Genomic DNA, 25,701 nt, shown 5'->3' on the forward strand with positions numbered 1-25,701 from the left:
TCAAGTAACCTAGAGTTTGGGCCAAACACAGAAAAGAGATTTCCTTAAACAAAAATAAAATTATGCATTTTAGTAGCATATTTTAGCATGTACGACCATTTTGGTAATTATACCCAGCCAAAGCACTTTTGCCTTGCAACTTACCAAACACCTAGAAATTGCTTTTCGTTATCACAGCACTTTTAAAAACAGTTTACCAAACACCTCAGCTGCTTCTTCTCACAGCAAGTTCGGAAGTGCTTCCTCTCACAGCAGGTTCGGAAGTGCTTCTTCTCACAGCACAGCAATCCCAAACTAAGCCTAACTTGGTTTCTGTAGAAGGTAGACTTGGGTTTGGATCTCTTTGCAGATCAAACGAGGTAGATAAGAACCTTTTGCTACGGTTCAGCCACATATGAAGAACAAAAAAAAAAAAAAAAGATTTAAAAAGTTTTAGATGAGAATACTCTTAAAGATATGCCACCTAGCATCCTCCGTAACGGAGTTAACGACTTTAAGTATGAATATTCGGTGAGGGTAAGAACTTTAGGTATCATTATGATATGTTTCAAATTTAAGATACGAATGTCTAGAATGGCTGAAGCGTCAAGTACTACGGACGATTTTTCCTAAAATAAAATAGCGAGGTTTCCTTCCCGAGTGTACCAAAATAAAAAAAGAGAAAAACCTTCCCAAAAGTGTACCAAAATAAAAAGAGAACAAAAAAATAAAGATAAAAGAGGGTGGCAACTTTGGGTTTGGACTGGGTACGAAACGACGTGGTTTCATAGAACGGTTATAAGTAGGCTCTGCCCTTTCCTTCTCTTTCCTCTGTTCTCCGTTGGTTCGGCTATACGCACTGAGCCAGTGATCACGACGATTCTACGAACCGCCGCCTCTACCACCGAAGACCTGCCAACACCTCCGTCTCTACCACCGCCTCCGACCGTCGTACCTCCTTCAGGTATTCTCTCTCATCCATTTCTCCTCCCTTACTATCGCTTCTGTATGAGTTCTAGGGTTTTTCTCGCACGTATAATTTCCTTCTGTTCTTCGGTAATTTCAGTTTTATATACTATTCTGGTCCATTACTACTGTTAATTTCATTTCGTTTTCACACTATCGCTGCTAGTTTTACTGGATTTGGGTCCTCTCTCTCACATAATTGGGGTTTTGGATTGCTAGATTAATTGGGTATTCATCTGTATCTATGGCTTGGTAGGATATATGCAGTTTGTAGAATTGAAAAGATTTTTCCTGTATTTAATTGATATAACTTCAATTGCATGAAGAATGGTGCTCTGTTAAATGGTGTTGGCCGATTAGGTTTCTTATTGTCAACTGTACTTTTGCACTTGTTCGATTTCTCCATTAGTACTCGAAATGTAATGCAGCTTGATACTAGGATTGAGAAGTAATGGTGCTATTTATCTGAGGATAGATTATAATTTAGAGATAGAGGCATGCTACCGTACCAAGAAGTTAAGACATATTGTACACCTCATTTTGATTGGAAACTAATATTGTTCATATTAGACTTGTAAAGGATGGTAATCAGACTTGTTGATTTCCCTTGATCTTATGTGAACACTTACTTGAGGTGTTTGATCTACATGTGGACAGAACCTTCAGAGTTAGCTGTTACATGAGTGAAACTCCAAAACTATCTTACTCTGGTATATTGTTTGCTCATGACGATATAGAGGTTTAGAGGGTTTACAATGAGAGTAGTAAGAGTGATCGGTTAATGAAGATGGAGATGATAAGTGAGAGTGAAGGTGATAGTAATTGAAAGGAGTAGTTAGGGAATAAGATATTATTTTTAAGTGTAGTATTAGCCTCTTTGATTCCTATAGGATAAAATGTATTAATAATTAAAAGTAATGTAAGATTTAGTGAGAAATCTGTAGGGTAGTATATGTAGTTGCACCATTTTGCCTACTAGTAAACAAACTAAAGTCAAAAACTACACATTTGTTTGGTTTAATAATTTCCCTCTAAAGTTGTATCAGTTTATTGTACATTTTAGATTCCAATTCTAGTGTTAATTCACTGTTTACCTTCTCAACAACTTTTTCATTCTTCTTTTTCTGTGAAGCGATGGCTGCTTTCACTTCCATCAGATCTTTTTGGCACTTGTTGCTTCAGCTGCTGGAGCTTACCTGCATCTTCTCTGGAACATCCCAAGCTACATCATTCTCCTTGCATTTGAAGGAGTTGCTCTGGCCGTCTGTGGGTATTTAGCAGCTGCAGATTTCTTCTCAAAGCCCAGATCAGAATTTGTCATTGAGAAACTTTATCGTTATGGGTTGTGGTTTATGGTTATGGCTATGGTTGGATGTTTCACTGAGGACACCTTTACATTTGGAAAGAGAATGCTCCTTGGTGGTTCCCTCCCTCACCCGACTCCTGTGTATGACATCGTTGCCATTACATATCTTCTGCGAGCAGTTAAGTGGAATGACTCAAGGTTGGAAAACGTCCTGAAGAAGAAGAAGATGGCGGCTGCTGAGAAGCTTGGTGGGCTTGGTGGGTGCACTAGTGCAAGTTCCACCTGAACTAACAATTTCATGTGCCTTTTAAACCGGATTGAATTGCTCAGGCTGCACTGCCTTCTGTTTAATTTTTGTTTTCCAGCCTACTCTTTAATGCTGTGATTTCTACATTTTGTAATGGGTTTCCTTGTGGGCGGCCACATACGGCTTACCACTATTGAGTGTTGGTGTGTCTGTGTGATGTTCTAGCCTCAGGGAGATTGGATTGAAGTGGTAGGCTTGTTAATTTTTCAGTAAGCAATAGTGTGTATCTAACCCCAGATGTCAGTACTTACTTTCTGTTGAGACTAGAGAATCTTGCTGATGGTATGCAGTGTATATCCTCTTTTAGTCTTTGTAAATGTAAATCTTCAGTGTGTGTTGTTTTTTCTTTTCTTTCTCCAGAGCTATTAATCTAGCATTATTATAATGAACATTGATGACAGGACTGGAGAACTTTTGGAGAATGAGAAGGGATGGAAGGTTCTTCAATCTTGTATTTATCACTGCACTTATTTATTCTTCATTTTTCTATCAAAAAGGAAAAAGAATGCGTTATATGATAAAATCACAAAAGTACACATAAAATCATGTGATTTTCATGAATCACATAAATCATATACAAGATTTAAGATTTATGTAATGATTAGTGTTTGTTAATAAAAATAAATTTTAAGAAACATTTTAACTCTTTTAGTGATAAGTGAAAGGGTGTAGCTATTGCCACATCTGCTTATTTCACCCTATAAATTTTATTTTCCCTCAAGTTTTCCATTTTGTCCCTTCAATTAAACATAAAAATGAATAAAAAATGAATAACTATTGCAAATATTTTACGTCACCGGTGAAATCGCCGATCAGATTTTCTTTCTCTTTCTTTGGATCAAGATCTTTCTCTATTACTGATTGCAAAGTAAACCCTAAGGCGACCACTGCCGCTCTCTAAAACCCTAAAGCATTCTGCTACGATTTCGACCTCGGCCGATCATGTCAGCCATCGACGACGTCACCGCCAGCTTTGCTACGTCTCTGGCCATTGCCGGCAGCGACGTGGTAGACCTTTCTTACATGGCAGGAGCCGGGGTGCGAAGAGGATCCCAGGCATATCTGTTAGCGCGACCCCTGACGGCAAAACCATTCGGTGGTGCCGACCTGCAGAGATATTTCCGACGCGTCTGGGTGTTGGAGAAAGGTTTTAAGATCCAGGACAGACCTTCGAATCGTTTTGTGATCTCCTTCGATCTCAGGAAGGATAAGAACAAGGTGCTCAAGGGTGGCCCATGGTATTTCAATAAGGCACCGGTGCTTTTGCAGGATTATGACGGATTGTCATCGATCCAGGCCGTCAAGATGGAAACCCTATTCTTCTGGGTGAAGATCACGAACATTCCACTGGCTTTGGAGGTTAAGGAAACGATTATCAATGTGGCATCCATTGCGGGTCGTTTTCTGGAACTAGATCAGAAACTGTTTGCCAATTCTGGCAACATTCGAGTGCATGTCGCCCATGAGATCACCAAACCATTCATTCTGAAGAAGACCCTCAAGTTGGCACCGGGTGTGGTTGAAGAAATAGCCTTCTTCTTTGAGAACCTAATTGGAAGGTGTCGCAAATGCAATCTGATCTTCCATGTCAATGGGCGTTGCTTGGTGGCTACTCCACCAAAAACTGATTCCTCCACTGATGCTCCTCCACGCTTGGATCTGGTGAGCCCTTTTACTGGCTTCAAGGAGCATTTTTTTACTCCTGGAATGTTTAAGTTTCAGGGATCCCAACTGCATATGCCTCCGGTTGCCAGAAACCTATTTGGTAACATGGACACCCCTCGAGGTCGTAGGCCTCTTGTCATCAAGCATGCACAACTGAGACAGAATATGCCACAAGAGGAAGAGGATGCAAATCAGAAATTGGCACTGGTACCAGTGGCCAGTGAGCGTTCTGTGAAGAGGAGCCGACCTGCCTCCCCATTCACATCCCCAAAAAAGCTCAAATTCTTCTTTGAAGAGCTACAGAGCAACAGGGAACATGAGGCAGCAACCAAGAAAGTCAAGGTACCTGAGTTTTCATCCAAGATTACGGCCAAATCTCTGGGACTCATTGAGACTCCAGGAGGCATGTTGGTTCCAAAAGAGGTGATGATGCCTCTTGCAACAATATCCTGTGAAGCTGCCAAAATGGAGAACAGTAGTAACAAGAAGAAAAGGGGTCGACCTCTTGGAGCAAAAAACAAAAAACCATCTACTAAAAAGGTCCCTGCGGAGGAAGTCTTGAGTCTCTTGTACTCGAAGAAATCTCCTAGCCCGAAGGGCAAGGAGAAAGTTTAGTTTTGTTATGAGCTATGCCTATTACTATGTCCTAGTTATCGTAGTTAATAGGCTTACTTTATAAGTGAGCACCGAATGTCTAATGAATGGTCTAGCACTATGTACCATGTGTTACCTCCACAATCTCTTGCCTATCTTTGAATGGTAGCGGAGGGGTATGTAATGGCTTTTCTGGCTTGAGTTTTGAGTAATACAATCATTGATGGATTGATTCAAAAAAAAAAAGATCTTTCTCTATTACAATAAAACTCTTAACAATGAATTAAAATTGCAAAACACTCGACCGTCAAAATTTTCAGTCAACCATGGTCGATAGTTTCTTCCTCTTTCTTAATTTTTTTGTGTGTATGAGCCATCAATATAATCATACCAATTAAGAAGCAGCAATAGATACCCTGCAACCATGTGGTCTAAGTATTCCTTCCTCTTTCCATGTGGATTCTACAATTAATTTGAGTTATGGTGCTGCAATGTTTGGGAAGGAAAAGGGTCGGGTAGGGATTCTTTTTTTTCTTCTCCCTTAATTTTAATTATTTTAATACAGTTTTTATAATTCTAGTTTAACTCACGGGTAAAATAGGGTTTATATGGAAAAATATTGTTTATAGGGTGAAATAAGTAGACTGCAGTGAAATTAGACATAACGACATATTCTAGAGGCAGACAAAAATTCTAGTGAGGCAGGCAAAAAATGATAATTTAACATTTTTAAAAACCAAGAAAGCTCATCCAAAAACTACCCTACAGTTATACTAACTGTAAATAACTCAATGGCACAGACAATGTGAATACTCTTGACGACATATCTCAAACTTGATCCGACCTTAGTGCCATCTCCACGAGCTTTGACTTAAGACCTAAGATTTCACTACTAATGACTAGATTAATCTAATCCTTATAAGATTTGGTGATCGAGTAGCTTTTCCCCAAAAATGCCCCCACCAAAAATCTAATACCACCTTTTTTTTCCATATAAAAAGCTCAAACAGTGAAGACAAAAAAAAGCTTTGGCCACTACTATAAAAACCCCCAGAACCTTCCTTTTCTTGGTCTTTCTTCTTTCAACGCATTCTTCGCGCCTTCATCTCTTCCCAAAAACGAAGGTACACTCACTCTCTTGCATTCTATATCTATCTGCTCTGTGATTCTATGCACCTTAGGTTTTTGAGTGCTTCTCTCTTCCCTTTTGGTGTTCGTACGCGTTCGCCTCTGTTCTTGTGTCACTGAGTCGTTCGGCGGTGGTTTCTGATTTGTAATTTGGTTCCTGATTGCAATTTGGGGCAGAAATGGAAGCCGGAACCCTAATTTTTGGTTGTTTATACTGATTACTGAGTTGCAGGAACAAGAACGACGATGTCGATCAACTTAAGCAGAGAGCTCGTTCTTCTTTTGCTCGAGTACTTGGAGGGAGAGGAATACAAAGAGACTGTTCATATGTGAGTGAGTTGCTTCGTTTTTCTCTGCTTGTTGTTTCGTTGATTCTTTTGATTATCGGCCGTTGCTTTTGGCTTTGCTTGGTTTCCAAGAAAATCGAGCAAGAAGAGAGAAAGAAAGGAGGGGATAGTGTTTTTGTGCCTATTGTTTTTGTTATTTGGGAAGAAGATAGCAAATGTGGCTTGTTCTGTATTGCGATTGTTTCGTATTTGCTCTTTTGACTGATTGTGTGAGTGTGCGAGTGAATGTAGGTTGGAGAAAGAGTCGGGGTTTTTCTTCAACATGAAGTACTTTGAGGAGTGTGTTACTAATGGTGACTGGGATGAGGTGGAGAATTATCTGTCCGGGTTTACTAAGCTTGATGAAAATGAATACTCCATGAATATTTTCTTTGAGATTCGGAAACAAAGATACCTTGAGGCTCTTGACAGGTGAGCTATCCGTCTGACTCGGTTTCATACTTGTATGGATTTGAAGTGTCTTGGTAATAGATCTTTCTTGTATGCAGGCACGACCATACTAAAGCTGTCGAGATTCTTCAGAAGGATTTGAAACTGTTCTCTGGACATAACGAAGGGATTTATAAAGAATTAGCGCTGCTTCTGACGTTTGAGAATTTCAGGTAGGTTCTTTCCAAGTGGTGTGAGTTTTTTTGGTTTCAGGTGTCTGATTTATGCTCTTATAAAACAAGTTATGACAATGCAGAGTGATAGTTGTTCGACATTGAATATGAGATATGGACAGGCGAATGTGGGGAGTTACATTCTTGGTTTGGAATATACTCTCACACGGTTTGCACAAATATATCACAAATTTGGGTTTGGTGGTTACACTTGGATTATCGTGACAATCTTTTTCTAATTTGTAGACAATGGAGCCATTATGCAGTTTTGTCCTTGCAGAGCCCCTGAGAGGAAGGCCTTTATATTTTCGAACTCTGTCTCAATTTCAATAACATGCACTTACTTTACATCAGAAACACAATCAATTAAACCTTAAATTTTTAAAGAGACTTGTATTTGTTACCTTGAATCTAGTTTTTTTTTACAAATTAGAAAACATTACGATTCTCAAGGGTTAGCTATGAAAAATATAGAAAGAGTTGCAGTCACTGTGTACTTGAGTCATTGAAATCTTGCTTTGATTTTATAATTATATTCCCGTTTTGATACGTTAATGCTAAAATTTGGTAACTGGCCTGAAATAGTTGGTATTGATTCTAGAATTGATTTTTGACTGATAAGTTGATGAATGTTTCATATCAACATGCTTTAACTTATAAGTGGCTATTGCCAAACGGTTGAAGTTCTAGACACATAGCACAAAGCTGTAGTGACACCTCCTGGCTAGAGCTGGGGAACAAACTAAATGAACCAAAGGAGTAGTCTTCAATATTTAAGATTAAGTAGGTCACTAGGTCCTCATTTCTCTGCCTTTAATTCAACTTTAGGGACCCTTCTCAGTTGTTTTGATGTCTATTTGGTCCATATTATACTTGCTTATTCTCAATTTCTCAGGTATTTTCTTACTCAAAACTAGAATGGGCAAGTCTACATTGCTTATTGTAGCTCTACCTAGTGATAGATACTGATGATTTAATGCTAAACGTTTTCAATGGGGAAGCATTGTTTCCTATAGAACAAGAATATGGACCTAAAATGACTACTAGTGATTTATTCTTCTGTCATTGTTATATATTACATTTATTTCGTTGACACGTTGAAGAAAATGAGTGCCATTGATTATGTGCTTACATGGAAGTATGCTTGCACCAGAAGTTCTGTATTTTGCTTCCGGTGTGGCAGGTTTATCCAATAATATATATATATATATATATATATTTCCCTAAGTTTCACGTCAACCTCTTCTTTTTAACCAGCGAGAATGATCAACTATCAAAACAAGGAAATACTAACTTTGCGAGGGCAAATATCCTTGATGTAGTAAAAGAGTTAATTGAGTTAAATCCAGTCTTCCATGATAAGCTTCAGTACCCCAGCTCTAAGAAATCAAGGCTGAAGGGCCTTATAAATCAAAGGTAATTTGAACAATCGTCATGTATATACTCCACTTTTTATTTGGAATTTAGTTAGAAGATGAACATTTATTTCCATCTGAAGTCCTTGCTGCTGTTGTTCTTAATGCAGTTTAAATTGGCAGCACTACCTTTGCACAAATTCTAAGCAAGACCCTGACATTAAAACTCTATTCCATGACCATTCTTGTGGGCCAATGGCTTTCAATACATCCCCTGTAACTAAACCTTTAAAGCGCTCCCTACCTAAAGCAGGTCGCTTCCCACCCAAAGGCGGTCGTGGTGTAAGTCAGTAAACATGCATGTGGTGTATAAGGAGTTAGTTTCCTGATGAAATGTTATTTGATGCGTCTTCACATATGTGGTTTTCAGCCATCTCAGCCAGCAGCAGCACAACATACAGCATCTCTTGCTGGATGGATAGCTAACCCGTCCTCTGTGTCACACCAAATGGTTACTGCAGGACCAATTGGTCTAACTGCTCCCAATTATGCACGTAAGATTGCTTTGTTTCACTTCATACTATATTCTACTAAGTTGTTACTGAAGCAACCATCAGTAAACAGTAACCTGTTTATATTTGAACTGGGATTCCGAATGAATAAAATGTATATAGGTTCCTGTTTACCCTTAAGTCAGCAATATACGTGCTTTGCTGCATATTCTGGAGATGCCATACCTTATGGTGTTGATGGTATTGGATGTTGACCTTTATTACAAACATACTCAATGTGAATTGTATATTTCTCTATCATTGTTAAGAGGACTAAAATGACATATATTATGTGCCAGCAATACATTTTTCACCAAGCCAAAATTTTGGCAATCGGGTGTTCATTGATTACATTTGAGGTCTATAGGATTTGTTTATCCATATTATATTTGCTGTTTTCAGTTTATCTTTTGGTTTATTTACTGCTGTACCTATGATATTTGTGCACTAAGTGGGTTGATAGGTTTTCCGGTATCACATGATATGACTGCCATGGATTGATTATTGTTTTTCATTATAATTCCGATTTTCACTTTCCAGCTAATTTCAATTTACCTTTGTGCACTTATTTGCTCTGGTAGCATCTTTTCTCAAGCGGACTCCTCTCAGTAATAACCCAGCAATAGACTGTCAAATTGCAGGTGCTGAACATGTGTTCAAGAGATCAAGAGCTTCTGGGGTATTAGATGAGGTATTTGACCAATGTGAATCATCCTTCATCCTTCATCTGTTTCTTTGTTTTTATTTTTTTTTAATTTTAATTTTAATTTTTTATGGAGTCATTCTTTTAGGTCGTGAATCTATAGATCAACTAAGATCACTTTGGCCAATTTCTTTTATGGTCTTCTCTGGGGGTAAAACTATTATTATATTTGACATCTTAGTTTGTCTGGGTTTTATTTTACTTTTTTATATTTCTTTTCTATACGTTATCTTTGCTGAAACTACATTCTGGAACTATCTTTTGCTAGTGTGCCTTTTATACGATTGATATCGGTGGACAAATGGGAATTTTCTATTGTATCCTTTCCGACTCCATAATTACTATTTTTTTGTGATAACCATCTAGCTTCCTTGCTACCTGACCTTCCTTTGTTTTGCAGGTCAATAAGATGCCACTTGATGTGCTTCCAGTCACATTTCCTGGCCACAGCACCCACACACTTTACGCTTCTGGGGAGTTGCCCAAGATTGTAATTGCCAACTTTAGTCAGGGTTCTGCTGTCATGAGCATGGATTTTCATCCACAGCAACAGTCTTTGCTTCTTGGTTTGCTCATGCTATTTTTTTTTTTTTTGTCTTCTTTCTGCTTTGTTTTCTGTAATTTTTATTTTTACTTTCCTTCCAATTTTAGTGGGAACAAACATTGGTGATATAACTGTTTGGGAGGTAGGCAGCAAGCTGAGGCTTCTTTCTCGGAGTTTCAATATTTGGGATGTTGCTGCATGCTCAGCTACTTTGCAGGTTTAATTTGATGATTTCCTTTGCTTCTTTCCCACTTTTTATTGGGAACACAAATTGTATTGATTCCTAGGACCAACCACCGGGCTAATGTTTTTCCATGTCATGTGATAGGTATCTTTGGTCCATGCATCCACTGCATCAGTAAATCGTGTGATCTGGAGTCCTGATGGTTTCTTTATAGGTAAATTGATACGGATTGACTTCCCATTCATTTTATTTTCATACTGGTATTTTTGACATGAGAAAAATATAACTTACAATAATAATTATGGCAAGCTTAATAACAGATTTTTTTTCCTTTCCCTCCCAACTTTTTTGCAGGTGTTGCATATTCCATGCATCTAGTGCACGTATATTCCTATCATGGCAGGGATGATTTGCGTGACCACTTGGAGGTTCATTTCTCTTTCTGAGTTCATATATGTGAATTTAGGAATTTTAAATTATGATTGCAGCAGGTGTTTCCTGGTATTTTATTATAAGTATTGATTACAACCATAATAAATCCTCATTGAATTCATTTTTGATGATGACTCTTACAGATTGCTGCACATGTGGGTAATGTTACTGATCTTGCTTTCTCTCACCTGAACAAACAATTATGCATCACAAGTTGTGGAGAGGACAAGATTATTAAGGTTTGGTTTGTTTTGCATTTTGCTTCACTCTACTGTAAGGCTAGGAACTGCAATAATAAAGGTTCATATCTATTCAGGTCTGGGATGGTGCAACTGGTGAGAAGCTGTATACTTTCGAAGGTCACGAGGCACCAGTTTATTCTGTGTGTACACACAGGAAGGAAAACATTCCGGTACTTCCTTTTGCCCTGAACAGTTATTTTTATTGCTTCCAAGTTTTTGATTTGATTTAATTGTTTGTTCTGCTTTAAGAGGCATAGAACGCTTGTTTTTTTTTTTTTTTTTTTTTTTTTTTTTTTTTGGGGTAGAAGGTAGATTAAGGTCTTGAGTTCTTATTTCTGATGCACTTTTGTGTGTAGGGAAATTGTAAGAAAAAAGAGTGCTGTGGAATGGCTTTCTTATACTTAATTTTATTATTGGAAAGCCACCATAATCCCCTGCAAGTAAAAAAAAATGATCTAAGTAATTAATGCTGAGTTGGTGACTTGTATTTATTGCTGTATTCTCATGGCCAACATGCCCTGCCTTTCCATTTGTTTCATAGCAGCAGCAAGATTTGGTAGATTCCGTATCGTTCAGTATTCACTTTGCTTTTTCTTCCAAGCATACTCTCAATTCTTTGGAAACCTTAGGAGCTTTACCTTAAACTCAATCCATCCCATGCCATTATAGCTAAGGCTTATGGGTCTCAACTGTTCTATTTGAAAAAATGGATATTCAAATCAAACTTTACCCATGGTACTGTCTTTTGTCCTTGGACATCTTTCTGTCTTTTGATTTTCAGTTTTTTGTTTTAACTTGGTGAAGGTTTTCTTTTCTGCACTAGTTCATCTTCTCAACAGCTTTTGATGGGAAAATCAAGGCATGGGTTTATTATGAGAGGGGTCCAGTTGTTGAATATGATGCTCCAGGCCATGCATGCATAAAAATGGCCTATAGTACTGATGGAAAAAGGTACAATATTATCTTTGTTGTTACATCCAGAAGGTCTCTTTTAAATTTTCAGCATGGTTATTTGATTGCATAAATATTCCTATTATTGTACAAACATAGGCTATTCTCATGTGGAACAAGCAAACAAAGGGAGTCATACCTTCTGGAATGGAATGCCGAAGAGGGGGAAGTTAAGCGAGTTTATAATGGGCTTGCGAAGTGGACAGTGGGGATTGTGCAATTTGATACAACAAAAAACCGATTCTTGGTTGCTGGTGATGATTTCCATATAAAGTTTTGGGAAATGGACAATGTGGACCTGTTGGACTCCATTGATGCCGGTGGTGGATTACCGGTAATGAGTGCCTTCAGTATTCAGTCATATTTCAAGATGTATGTTATCATATTACTGACTGTCTTTAATATCTGTTAGGCGTCTCCTTGTGTACGATTTAACAAGGACGGAATCTTGTTAGCTGTTTCAACAAATGATAATGGTATTAAAGTACTTGCAAATGCCAATGGCATTGAAAGTTTGCGTTCCATTGGGAATTGTGCAATTGATGCCTATAGGCTAGGATCACTTCTGGAACCCCTGTGAAGGTATTTGTCCTTAACATTTTTCAAAGTGAATGCAAATTTTAAACACCTGTCTAAATGAATAACTTATGATGCAGGGACCAGTAGTTCACACATTTGGTGCTTCCAGTTCTCCCGGAACAAATAATGGGATTGCAGATAGAAATGCACTGATGTCTTTGGTGGTTAACCCCGTAAGTGTTGTGCATAACTGTATATCAGAGTAGAAAAAAAGCACAGCTGGAGCTTCATAATTGCTTTTATTATTGAGTTGCAATTCTTCCGACTTACTATCTGGTGCACATTAGATTCTCACTTGGGCTGTAATGCTGCTTAAATTTTTAGAATCGAGATGGCCGAAGTTATGTAGAAGGGAAACAGAGTTTCTGATGAGTTAGAGAAGTCTAAATTTAGGAAGATGACAGAAGTTAATGAACCATCTCATCTTCGTTCCCTACGGCTTCCTGATAGTCTGTTGTTAGAGAGCCTAAATCATTGGCTACAATCAAGCCATAACCTAGACTACCGTTTCTGCTTTGCTGTGTAATTACTGTGATAGCATCAGTTTAGGATCTGTTTTATATTTGTTGTAAATGCACTTTATTCTCTCTATGTAACAGCAGCATATCTGCTGCTATATAAGCTGTATAGTTGTATAAACAAAGGTAATGAAAATCACTTTCTACATGGTATCAGCCTAGGTCTAGGATCCTTCTCTTCTTCTCACGTATTGTTCTTTAATCTTGTCCTCCTGCATCTCTCCTTTAGAGCAATCGTCACAGCAGCAATCCTTTTTCCTTTTTCCCAGCAGCAATCCTCCTGACCTGACCAGATCAGATTTGGCCTCTCTCCGCGATGCAGCATCACCTGTTCTCTTCTCCTACCTGGGCTTCCACTTCTTTTCCTTGCCCACAAAGGTTATCCCGCCCAAGTACTCCTCCCTATTTTGCTGGGGTCCACTATGCTGCTGATCCAAATTGGTACCATTTGTGAAAAGAACATAATATTTGAAGCCAGTGACAGACAAGGTAGGAGACATCCATACATCACTATGAATGATAGAAAATAGAGAAGAGGCAGAAATATGTTTAGAAGGAAAAGGTAATTGATGGGACTTGCTAAGTGCGCAATTATTACAAAAAGAATTAAAAGGAAGTGTGGAACCAAGAGTAGATCTTAAACGAGCTAAAACAGAAGAGGAGGGATGACCTAAGCGATTGTGCCAAAGAGACGAGTCATGTTAGAGAGCCTAAATCATTGGCTACAATCAAGCCATATCCTAGACTACCGTTTCTGCTTTGCTGTGTAATTACTGTGATAGCATCAGTTTAGGATCTGTTTTATATTTGTTGTAAATGCACTTTATTCTCTCTATGTAACAGCAGCATATCTGCTGCTATATAAGCTGTATAGTTGTATAAACAAAGGTAATGAAAATCACTTTCTACATCTGTTGCCAAGCAGGGTAAGTATCAACCAATAACCAAGTATTTTGGTGTCCTTAAAGAATTTGTTGTAAGTTGATTTCTTAAGGTATGCAACAGTGCGTAATTGGTAATCTTTTTATATCATAGTTTTGAGTTCAGTAAAAATATGCCTCTCAGCATACCTGTTGCGCTGTTTTTTTAGTACTTCCTATTTATGTCAGAAAAAGCATTGACTTGGGGTTCTTTTTGAAGCTACTTCATTTCATACACACGTCCAAATTGTTAAATTAGTTTGATTCCACTTGGACATTATGTAGGACACATGGTATGTTATATATTATTTGGAAATTAGAAGCTGCTTTCCATCTTAGTAACAGTGAGTAGATTCAAAGAATAATTTCTAAAAACATTAGCAGCTTGGATGCTATTGGCTGGTGGATGTGGTAAACTCTGCAACTAGTATCTGGTTTTGAACGCAGGACATGATTTGAGGCACTGTCGTTCATTTTCAGAGATGTTCTATAGATTACACTGCTAGAACATGTTTGGCGGATTATTGAGAGGTGTCAGTGAATGATGTATTCCTTTTTCTATGCTTTTGCCTTTTAAATGCTTCTTTTTATATCTTCCATTCAGATTGTTAGGTTGATATATGCAAAATCTGGAGCGATACTGGCATTGACTCATAGTGGGGTATATAAACTTTGGATTTGGAAGAATGAGCTTAATGTTTTGGGAAAGGTATGACTCGTTTTTGAGGCAACATCTTCCCTGAGTAGTTTTTTCATCTGCAACTTTTCTATTAATCTTTACCTGTTTAAGTGCTTTTGTTGTCGTAGGGAACTACTATTGTGCCACCAGAGTTCTTGAAATCTCAAATTGGAATATCGATGACCAATGATATACTTGGGACGCACTGTGAAGATTCTGTTGCTTGCTTTGCAGTTTCAAAGAATGAATCTTTTCTTGTGTCTGCAATCTGCATCAGGAGGGGAAATCTCTATTTTCAATATGATAACTTTCAAGGTAATGCTGTAACTTTCGAGGTAAACGCTGTATTAGGAATTTAGGGTCATTCATTAGGGTGAAATTGTTTGAGTACATAGTTTTGCGCGATCGTTTTGCTCCTTTCTTACTCCATGTTTTTTCCCTTGCTAAACTTGCAGAGGATGATATCCTTTAAGCCCTCACCATCAGCAGCAACATGTCTTGCCTTCAAACCACAGGATAATAACTTCATTGCCATAGGCATGGAGGATTCAACAATTCACATCTACAATGTCGACACTGGCGAGGTCTTTAGTGTGAAATGAGTTGATTTCTATCTGGAATATTAGTTGGTAGATTCCAGTTTCTAGATAATAATCTCGAAATATTAATTATGAATTATTATTATTTTTTTTTCACAGGTCAATCCCACGATCAAAGGTCACCGTGAGAGAGTAACGGGCCTTGCCTTCTCCACTATTCTAAACGTTCTTGTTTCATCAGGAGCTGATTCTGAGGTATGGATGATGGTGAAAGCATGTATACGTGCTCTCATGCATAAGTCATGTCCGTAGGCAATAGCTTGTGACTTACTAGAGTTGAAAAATAGATGTGGCATCATCAACTATAGCTAATGAATCTGTGGTCATATGCTGGCATATTTGTGTATGCAAAACAAATACTTAATGGATATGACTGGTATGATAGCCTTCACTGGACAGAAGGAGCAAGTGCTGATTATACTAAATTGATTGCGTCTCTACTGGCCTATTTACCTGGTCATGACTGATGACCATGCACCTGTATTTCATGGTTGAGGAGTTACTTTCATAGCCTTTTTCAAATCTTCGATGTGATCACATAATCCTTGAAAATATGGTGCTTGTCGTAACTTATTCTTAATTACCTAGATTTAGTGATAAAGGATGACATTGCCCTTTTCCTGTCCTCATGAGCTATGCCGTAAGGCTTTAGATCAACTCTTATAATAAAAGATGTAATGGTAACCTTTTTTGTTCCATCTTTCTGTGTTCAATATAGTTGATGAGCAGAGGTTGCTTTTGAAAGAGGAGTATTACTTTCTTCCAAGCATGAATTGTTGATAACATTTTTTCTGCTTCTTCAGCTGATGGTTTGGAGCCTGGATGGATGGGAAAAGCAGGCTGGTAAGCTCTTGAAGAGTCCTGCTGGTCGTTTGTCTAGACCTCCTGCTCAGATCGGCATTAAATTTCAGAAAGATGAGATACACCTTCTAGTTATACAGGACACCCAGTTAGCCATATATGAAGCATCAAAGTTGGAGTGCCTTGAGCAGGTATCTCTGGAATTCCTTTTTTTTTTTTTTTTTTTGATGACATCTCTGGCATTCCTTTCATCAATAATTGTGTCTAATATATATGATGTTTCAATACTCTGCATGTTTATAGTTTGACTCAACTTTCAAGGAAGGCTATAGCTTTATTATTGAACCCTTTCATGAATCTATGGCCGCTTCTTCTGATGTTTGTAGAATATTTTACATAGTTTGTATGAACTTGCTGTTTTCCTTTTTGGCAGTGGGTGCCTCGAGCATCTATTGGTCTTATCACAGATGCTACATATTCATGCGATTGCCAGTCAGTCTATGCAACCTTTGAAGATGGAAATGTGTCAATTTTAACTATCCCCTCTTTTCAACTCTGATGTCGGATATACCCTACTGCATATCTACCTTCTAGTCCAAGGTACTACACATGATGCCTTTAAACACTCCAAGTGCGAGTATACACACACGCACACATGCATATAAATGGATTCGCTTCGCCATTTGATCACTAATATTCTATTATTCGACAGCAGAATGGTATATCCAGCTGCAGTTGCGGCTCATCCATCTGATCAGAATCAGTTTGCCATTGGACTTAGTGATGGTGGAGTTGTGGTTGTTGAGCCTCCAGAATCAACGGAGCAATGGGGATCTATGCCTCCGGTTGAGAGTGCAGGGCATAGCACTAGACCTAGAAGCTGATGTGATCGAGGTCATGACTATATCGACACCATACATATTGAGGAGCTACAAATTTTTAGGGTAGAGGCTGATCTTGGGGAATGGAATTCCTTCCCTTCATACATACCAAATTCAGATAGAATCATATCATAGAAACAGATACCAACACTAGAGCAGCTGTTGTAAGGGCCTTACTTTTGTGACTTAAGAATGCTATTGAAGGATCACAGGGCTTTGCCATCATATATTGTACAGTTCAAATTAGTTCTTCTGGTTTGCTTCTTCTTTCTGATTTTAATTTTGAATTTCACTCGATCTTAATCTATTTCAGTGATTCAATTATAGTAAGTCCTAAGATCATCTCTTTCTGCTACAACTAATTTTTAAGTGGTTTGTACTCTCATTTTTCTTATCTGATCTCCACGTGTTATGCCACTAAGCCCTATCCATTCTCATAACGTGGCTATCAGAAACATAGCCATGCACTGTTGCAAGGCCTAGCTTTGACACGTACCAGCTACAGAAACTTCAACTCACCGTCCTACTTTTATATAATCCCACCTCCCCTGTTTCACTTTCCTAGCCTAGATATTTTCCTTGGCAAAGTCAAACTCAGAGAGTACCAAAACATGCAGCAAATGATGGAGCAAAGCAATACTCGGTTCTCTGAGACTACTCAGAGGCTGAGAGACAAGAAAGTTGTGGACATGATGGCAAACAAGAGGAGGCTGGTGGAGGTTCCGTACACGGCGACTCTGGCTCACACCATGAGCTCATTGGTGGCCAACCAGGTGCTGGCGGTGCCCGTGGCGGCCCCTCCGGGTCATTGGATCGGAGCAGGCGGCTCGATGATTGTGGAAACTGACAGGCAAACCGGGGCTGCGCGGAAGCACTATATAGGGATGGCAACCATGCTTGATATCCTGGCTCATATTGCAGGAAATGATGGAGATCAATTGATGGTTGATGAGGGAGGCGTTCATGATGGGGGGTTTGATCTAGAGCATAAGATGTCTGTCCCCGTTTCTTCGATTATTGGGCATTGCCTCGAGGGTTTAAGCTTGTGGACTCTAAACCCCAACACAAGGTGAGTAATGTGTTCTTTCCCTCTAATTTGTGTGTTACATAATCCATGCATAGTTCCATGCTCGGTAGTACTAGTTATAACTTATTACATCTTTAAATGGCATGATTCTTGTAGTATTGCGCTATAGAGCTCGTTTGGTATATAGCATATGCTCATTCTCTGTTTTTTTTTTTTTTTTGGGGGGGGGGGGTTTCGACAAAACTAGCCAAAAATTAGTCTAAAATCAGAAACAAACAGTTATCACTTCAAAATGAGGGAAGCTTCACTCGAAATTGCTTCTTTATTTTTTTTGACAAAGACTCGAAATTGCTTCTTGTACATCCCTTTCTGAAATGTTCGAACTTTTTTAAGGGTTAGGCTGTTCGAACTTTTTTAAGGGTTAGGCCGTTGGGGTAAGGTATTTTGTCCGACTTTTTTAAGGGTTAGGGCGTTAGGCCGTTGGGGTAAGGTATTTTGTCCGTCAATAATTATGGGTAGTGTACTATTTTTTTTTTTTGACTTTGTCAAGGGAACCCAAAGGCTTCCTAGGCCCAAGATAAACCCCTTCGGGGCATGTGAAATGCTCCAACTGTGCATTGCAGCACAGTGCCTGGTCACTTTGACAGCTTCGGGGTTCGAACCTAGGTTGGGGAGCACACCCAACTAGGCAAGAACCACTAGGCCACTTGCAGTGGTTATGGGTAGTGTACTATTAAGATGGTAAAAGTACTTGTGGACAAAAACCCCTGGATATGTTACAATGTCTGCTTTATTTGTTTTTGGAAATACCAACTTCCCTGATTATGAATTTAAATGTTTAGACTTTTTAACTCGCGTGTGCTCAGCATCATAGACTGTATGGAAGTGTTTAGCAAAGGAATACACCGTGCTTTGGTACCACTAGACAGCCACATGGACAACGTCTCTGGAGTTGAACTTGTGGAGTCTGCTTCCAGCTATCGAATGCTAACACAAATGGATGTCCTAAGGTTCCTGAAGGAACATGCTGAAGCTAGCAATGAACTAAATGGCATTCTGTCACGCACCGTTTCTGAATTGGGGGCTGTGACAGAGAGGGTTTATGCAATTACTGATCGCACCAAGGTTATAGATGCCATCAAGTGCATGCGAATTGCTTTGCTAAACGCTGTTCCGATAGTTAGGTCCTCCCCTGCCAACGAAGATGACCACAAGCAGCTTGTAAATGTATGTATCTCGGTCTTTGAGCTCATTTCCTGTTGTACTTTTATGAGATTTTGATATGCGTTCCAAAAACTTAATTTAGTAGCTTGTTTAAGTAGGAAGTGTTGTTACATTTCCTAGAACTAGTGTCTTCAAGAACATTAATCCTCTATTTTAGCCAATATGTTATAATGTGCAAAAGAGGTGCATACATAGGGTTGTAGTGAGTAACTCAGGGGTCTTGAGCTTCCTTAATGTTAAGATGATAATTTAAATAAAGCCCTGATCAGCAAAGATTCCATTCGACTTCCTTTTACCTTCACCCTATCTTTATTGTTCTCTTCTGCCATCATCAACTGACCGAAAATTTTATTTTTGGTAGCACAAACAGCATACTTGATTGTGTTTTTGCTAGGTCTGACAGATTCCTTGTTGTGCTAGTGGACTAATTCTAGGTCATTTTAAACATAGCGTGTTAGGAGGAGGTGTAATTACGTGTTTTCTTTGTTCGTTAATTTATTGAAACGCTAGTAAAGCGGTTCTGTAAATCTTTTCATTTCCTTTTACAGGGAAGGGGTAGGCAGGTATTGGGCACATTTTCTGCAACAGATATAAGGGGATGCCACTTGTCAACACTGAAAACATGGTTACCAATAAGCGCACTGGAGTACACAGAGACGATTTCAGCCAGCCCTTTATTATCAAGCAATCCTAATGCGGGCGAGAGTGCAAGAGAACTAGTGGCGTGTCGAGTTGACTCGACACTGGCTGAAGTAATCGACAAGGTCGTCACTAAACACGTGCACAGAATTTGGGTGGTGGATCAACAAGGTTTGCTCATGGGGCTTACTTCACTCACTGATATAATCCGAGTGTTGAGGCACGCCGTGATGTCTGAAACCTCTTGAAGTTGTTAATGTTATCTAGCTGTTTGGGAAGTGTTGGTCCTGTGCGCTGTCTCCAGCTCGTTTGTGTAAATGTTATTTCACTTCGACATGTACTAAGTTTTGCAACTCTCTTTTCACTGGCCAAGTAAGATGCTGGCGACTGTCTTTTTGTTGGCCAAGTAAACACTAATAGGGAAAGTGTTCATATATCCATTTTCCTTGTGGAAGTAAAAATAAGATTGGTCTGCGAATTCTATATGCCCTAGATATACAACCCTAGAATTTTAAACCTAAAGGATTGTGATTATAAGTACCGACACAGGAGGAAATCCGCAAGCCAAAGCTCATGAAGAGCGCATCAAGAACTTGGTCATGGCTCACTGGTTGTTTTGGCCACGAACAAGAAAATATTAGGAGAGGTTGATTCTACAACGTCTACCCATCGTGACGTATGCCCTTCTTGGCGACCCGCAATTCACCTCATCCATCACTTTCCATGGCTTTTGCTCGATTTTGAACATCTCTTACATGGTCGCTTAGTAAGTGATCACCGGCCAATTTACAACTCCAATCGTTATTTCCGGCGGGATTGTGTTGGAGACTTGGATCAATCGTGGGGTGGTTGGTCATGGTTACTAATGAGAAAGAGAAACCTACTACTTTCTACTCATTGAATCCAGTACCAGGTGCTCGAGTCATGCTCTCATCGTCTAATACATTAGGGAGGAGAGAAAATTGTAGCCTCTTAGGCATCGACGAGGCTGCATAAGTGTTATGTGGCTGGCCTAGATTTATATAATAAATGTCGTTTGGTTTTCTGTAGTCATAGATAAATCCTAGACTCTCATTGAAGCCGTTTTAGGGGATACGTTTTCGAATTTTGTGAATATGTAATTGATCAATACAGACAGATATCAGTCCTTATTGGCACCAAAACTCCAAAAGACATGGACATTAATCTGTCCTCTTTGGCCAAATTTCTAGTAGCGTTTTCACCATACAAGTGTACAACGTAACTCTGTTTGCCCCGTTCATATAAGCCTATAAGGTTCTCTTCTTCCCTGCTCAATCTTATACCTATTTGTTTTCCTTTGAGCTGAGGGCTGCTCAATCTTCCGTCAACTTCATTCTATCCCGCTTTATCACCTGAAAACCTAAAGTCACCACAAGTTTGTTGCTCTGCGCCATCTCTACGTTATTCCTATAAGGGTAAAAATTCCAAATGATACATGAATTATTGCGATAGGTGTTTTTTGATACCTACAAATTTTATTTACCCCAAATGATATCTCAAATATTGCGTGGTTACCATATATAGTACTTCTATTAACTGTTGGCGCCTATGTAACATGTATTTAGATGTTCAGTATTAAAGGTTCAAATGGTACTGATTTTTTTTTTTTTTTTAGTCCAAATGGTGCTTCGTGCATTACTCCATTTGGAGCTAAAACATAAAAAGGCACCATTTAGAGCTAAAACATACATAAAAAATATTTAAAAAATACAGATCATATCTCTATTAATAAAGCAAGGCGCTTGTTTTCGTTCACCTTTGATTTCGAACTTTCGCAATTGCCCCTGAGTGGACTGACGTGAAAGATTTCAAAAAGGGCTAGCAACGTAAATTGCAGAATGCATCTGCCGATGGTTTAGGCGTGGCGCCTAGGTGGATAGCCATGTATCTGAGCTGAGCTAAACACTCTCAAGTCTTAACTCATTCGACCAAAAAAAAACCACTCCTAACTCAAGTATGCTACGGTAAAGTAGGGTAATAATTCCTAAATGTATAGTCTATTTTTTTTTAAAAAAAATTTATCTATATAAAGTAAGCTTTGAACTTAACTAGGGTTAACTCTATGTCTATGGCCAAACTGAGACTGGGTGTGGGAGCCACACACATGCGTTGGCCTGGTTTGGTATCTCTCAAAATCTCAGTCCTATGGACGGTGATGGAATATGGGGCCCTCCTCTTCCTGCTCAATGTCATCGGGAAGAGGCTTTGGCTTTCAGGTCAGTTTCTCACGCTCTGTGGGTGGCGCGTGCGAGCTCTGATTAGTTTGCGTAATCACCGTCCATGCCAAAAGGTGGACTCCGCAAATCACTAGAAGATGTCTCTAACTATATGAATATCACTACTCGTATGAAAATGACCCATTCATTAAAATAAAACATATATGAGACCGCACCATTACAAATTGGACTAACAAAAGGTTAGCCAATTTAATCTTAAAATATTTTATACGTCCAAAGTTTTATCTCGACTTGTCGACTTATAAAATATCTTTATTGTATTCATATTTAAAAACATGAAGAATTCAAGATTTCTTACCAAAAACTGCACCATTTCCATTTAAGGAATTCAATACCTTTAGCACCCTCAATTTTACTAAAAACCCTCCATATTTTAACGTAAGAAGAAAATGTGGTCGAGCTACTTAATAAATTAACCCCCTTAAACCCCAAACTTAGGAAAATCAAACCCCCACACAATTCACAAGGTCACAACTCACAAAGGTCAGTAACGCGTGGGCTCTGTCCACCACGTGTGCTTTTCACACCATAAACATTTCATTTCCTCCCATCTCAAACCCTCCCAAAGTCCCTACTTCCAACTCCTCCTTTTCTTTGTGTACTCCGCCAACCCTTCTCTCTCTCTCTCTCTCTCTCTCTCTCTCTTTATTTATCCAATAATATCATTCACGCCCCTCCCGCCCCTCCTTTCCCAAAATATCACCCGTACCCCTCGCCCCTAAATCTATATACCCAACCCTGCCCCCCCCCGCATTATGAACGGCACCGTTTCGGCCCTCACTTCTCGGCGCCACAAACGAGCCGCCGCCGCCGCCACAAACGGCTCCACCCCTACCGCCGCCATGTCCAAGAAGCCCCTCCCCGTCCACGGCTGCTGCGGCAACAAGGCCTCCTTCATGACGTGGACGGTGCATGACGCCGTCCACGTCGCCAAGCACCACTGGATTCCCTGCTTCTTCGCAATGGGCCTCCTCTTCTTCATGGGCGTCGAGTACACGCTCCACATGGTTCCCTCCTCCGCGCCGCCCTTCGATATCGGCTTCGTCACCACGCGCTCCCTCCACCTCCTCCTGGCCTCGAGCCCCCAGCTCAACACATTGCTCGCTGGCCTCAACACGGTAACTCATTTCGATTTTTACATTGTTATTAGTGTTGATTTTCTGGGTTAGTTCTAGGTTCGATTTGGCTTGTTATGATTAGACTTGTGTGGAGGCATTTGTGCTATTTTGTTTTAGACAACGCAGCGCACTTTTGTTTGTTTGCCATATTAGGAAGGAATCTGAAACAGACAGCAATTCGTATACATTTATGTCCATTCTGGTCGATGTGAATTTTTTTTTCATATGTATGTACATTTTGGTGTTGTGGTTGGGTATTGGGTGCATTTACATTTGGTAAGTTTGAGGTTTCTTTCTGGGCGTTGGGATTTTACTTCGGCTTTAAATTTGGTGGTTAGGTCCCAAAGGCTTTGATTATCTTCAGAATATAGGTGTTGGGTGACGTTTAATTTTTGGTCACATTTGCGACATGAATTACAAAATTGAAGGAAAAGTCTCTGGTGTAGGTGTTTGTGGGAATGCAGACAACGTATATATTGTGGACGTGGCTAATCGAGGGCCGTCCGAGAGCCACCATCGCCGCCCTATTTATGTTCACTTGCCGGGGAATCCTTGGCTATTCCACCCAACTTCCATTGCCTCAGGTACTCCTATTTATGCATGGAAATGTTCTTGTCTTGCTGTGAATTCTTCTCATTAGGTAGGAGTGTAGGACAGGTAGAATTATATTTGCACGTGCTGCAATCACAGAATGGTAATGTAACATGTGAGACTGTCGGCCAGAAAGAATTGGTGATACCACATTCAATTGTTACTTGCCGTCTTAGCTTTCTGGCATTTTGATTGAAATTTTGTGTTGCACAGGGATTTTTGGGGTCGGGAGCAGACTTTCCGGTTGGGAATGTATCGTTTTTCTTGTTCTACTCCGGGCATGTAGCAGGGTCTGTGATTGCATCCCTCGACATGAGAAGAATGCAGAGGTGGGAATTGGCATGGACATTTGATGCATTAAATGTGTTGCAAGCTGTGAGATTGTTAGGGACTAGAGGACACTACACAATAGACTTGGCGGTTGGGGTTGGGGCCGGTATTCTCTTTGATTCTCTGGCAGGGAAGTATGAAGAAAGCAAGAGATTAAATTCAAAAGTAGCTTCAACTACTAGTAATGGTGCCAAAGAGGCTTTGTTTCCATTAGCAGATTAGTTTTGGTAGGAATATGAGTATGTTTTTAATGTAGTAAAGTCTCAATCCCATGAAGGAGATCGAGTAGTTGGGTGTTTAAAACTGTACAGAGACTCAGAGAGCTCTCAATGAGGCTATGGGTTGTGGCTGATCTTGGTCTTTTATTTTTTCTCAATTTTCAATCTACTTCACTTTCTTCTTGTCAATTTCAGCCTAGTTAAAAACCATCAGTTTGAACAAACAACGTGATGGACTTGAATGGGGGTAATTGGTTAGGTCCCTCACCATCTATACGACTATTCTTCTTGGTAAATTAATAGGACAGAAGTAATAATGGAAGGTCACCTAATTCCTTAAAAGTTCTGATTAGATTCTCGTCTCAGTCTCATCATTGCGAGTCATACAATTTCTACTTGTGAATGGGTTGAACAGTAGAAGTCATTTGAGAATGGAAGAGGACCTTACCCACCTTTCGAAACAGAAGCAATGAAAAATGAAAGTGGCATGCATCATATTGTTCACATGAGCAATTCCTGGCCACAGTGATATTATATCACTATCATTGCAGAATCGTAAGGAACTACCTGACTTACTTCCTTCAATTTTAGAACTTTCATTATTAGAAAAAGACCGAGGCAAGTGTAAAGGAAATTTTTGCAATCTACTTGCTTGGCATTGCAGCGAAACTCATGTTATACAAATGATTCAATCTGGTGTCGATCTTCAGGAGATTTTGAACTAGCTGCCCGTAAAACCCTCTATATAGACCAAGTACTTGTCTCTGCATCCCAGAAAGCCTGTGCTCGCCATATCATATCTGATATTGATATATCAAGTTCTCACCTCTGCTTGTACTTGAGAACTCCTTCAATGAATGATAACTAAAACCTGCCGACCATGTACACCAACTATACATATATATTATTCCATTATATATGCATATGCTATAAAAGGGATTGATCATAGTGAAGCCTCCATGACCAAACGTTAAAATATAGGGAAAACATCACAAACCATGCACCAACTATTGGCATTTCTACACTTTGGTATACCAACTTTCATATATATCACAAGTATATACTAAGTTTGCTCAAATCTTTCACTTTAGTGTACACCGTTAACTTTTCCGTTAAATATCCCCTAGAACAGTTTTAAAAAAAAAAAAATTTACTTTTCCGTTAACTTTTTGCATGCAAAAATTTAACGGTGTTAACCTGATATACCAAAATGATGTTGAAATGCAAAGTTCATACACCAATCTGATAGTTTTCAAAGTTCATACACCAAAGTGTAGAATCATCCATACTTCATACACTGTTTGTGAAAATATCCCTAAAATATATGCAAAATGATCCACATGGACACCCAAACACCTGTAATGCAACACAGCTTCTACAGTGACAGATAATTATTTATTTTATTTTATCTGGGGGAAAACAATACAAATCAAGGGGTTTATAACTTTATATAGTGGTCTCCT

At 39.2% G+C, this 25,701-nt stretch overlaps 1 protein-coding gene, 1 long non-coding RNA gene and 1 pseudogene across 2 annotated transcripts; all 3 read left to right on the forward strand.

The window, feature by feature from the left end:
• Window positions 1-476: 476 nt before the first annotated feature.
• Window positions 477-3,005, forward strand: LOC133738637 (uncharacterized). The gene is made up of 2 exons (XR_009860192.1): window positions 477-943; window positions 2,078-3,005. It is a non-coding gene; the product is annotated as an uncharacterized LOC133738637 (long non-coding RNA).
• A 3,172-nt stretch (window positions 3,006-6,177) lies between these two features.
• LOC133725098 (topless-related protein 4-like) lies at window positions 6,178-20,208 on the forward strand (annotated as a pseudogene).
• Window positions 20,209-22,584: 2,376 nt separating this feature from the next.
• On the forward strand, window positions 22,585-24,427 carry LOC133738642 (phosphatidylcholine:diacylglycerol cholinephosphotransferase 1-like). Its single transcript, XM_062166222.1, has 3 exons — window positions 22,585-23,099; window positions 23,546-23,683; window positions 23,904-24,427. The coding sequence occupies exons 1-3, from the start codon at window positions 22,737-22,739 to the stop codon at window positions 24,240-24,242; spliced, it is 840 nt and encodes a 279-aa protein (XP_062022206.1). The 5' UTR covers window positions 22,585-22,736; the 3' UTR covers window positions 24,243-24,427.
• Window positions 24,428-25,701: the final 1,274 nt, after the last annotated feature.

The sequence above is a fragment of the Rosa rugosa genome, chromosome 1 (genome assembly GCF_958449725.1).
Source record: "Rosa rugosa chromosome 1, drRosRugo1.1, whole genome shotgun sequence".
In the NCBI taxonomy this organism is placed as follows: Eukaryota; Viridiplantae; Streptophyta; class Magnoliopsida; order Rosales; family Rosaceae; genus Rosa; species Rosa rugosa.

Bases quoted from the DNA above. Each gene is read 5' to 3' on its own strand.
- LOC133738642 (XM_062166222.1), top strand. From the start codon at position 22,737: ATGAACGGCACCGTTTCGGCCCTCACTTCTCGGCGCCACAAACGAGCC. The intron at 23,100-23,545 runs GTAACTCATTTC...TCTCTGGTGTAG, and splicing joins TGCTCGCTGGCCTCAACACG to GTGTTTGTGGGAATGCAGAC. The intron at 23,684-23,903 runs GTACTCCTATTT...TGTGTTGCACAG, and splicing joins CCCAACTTCCATTGCCTCAG to GGATTTTTGGGGTCGGGAGC.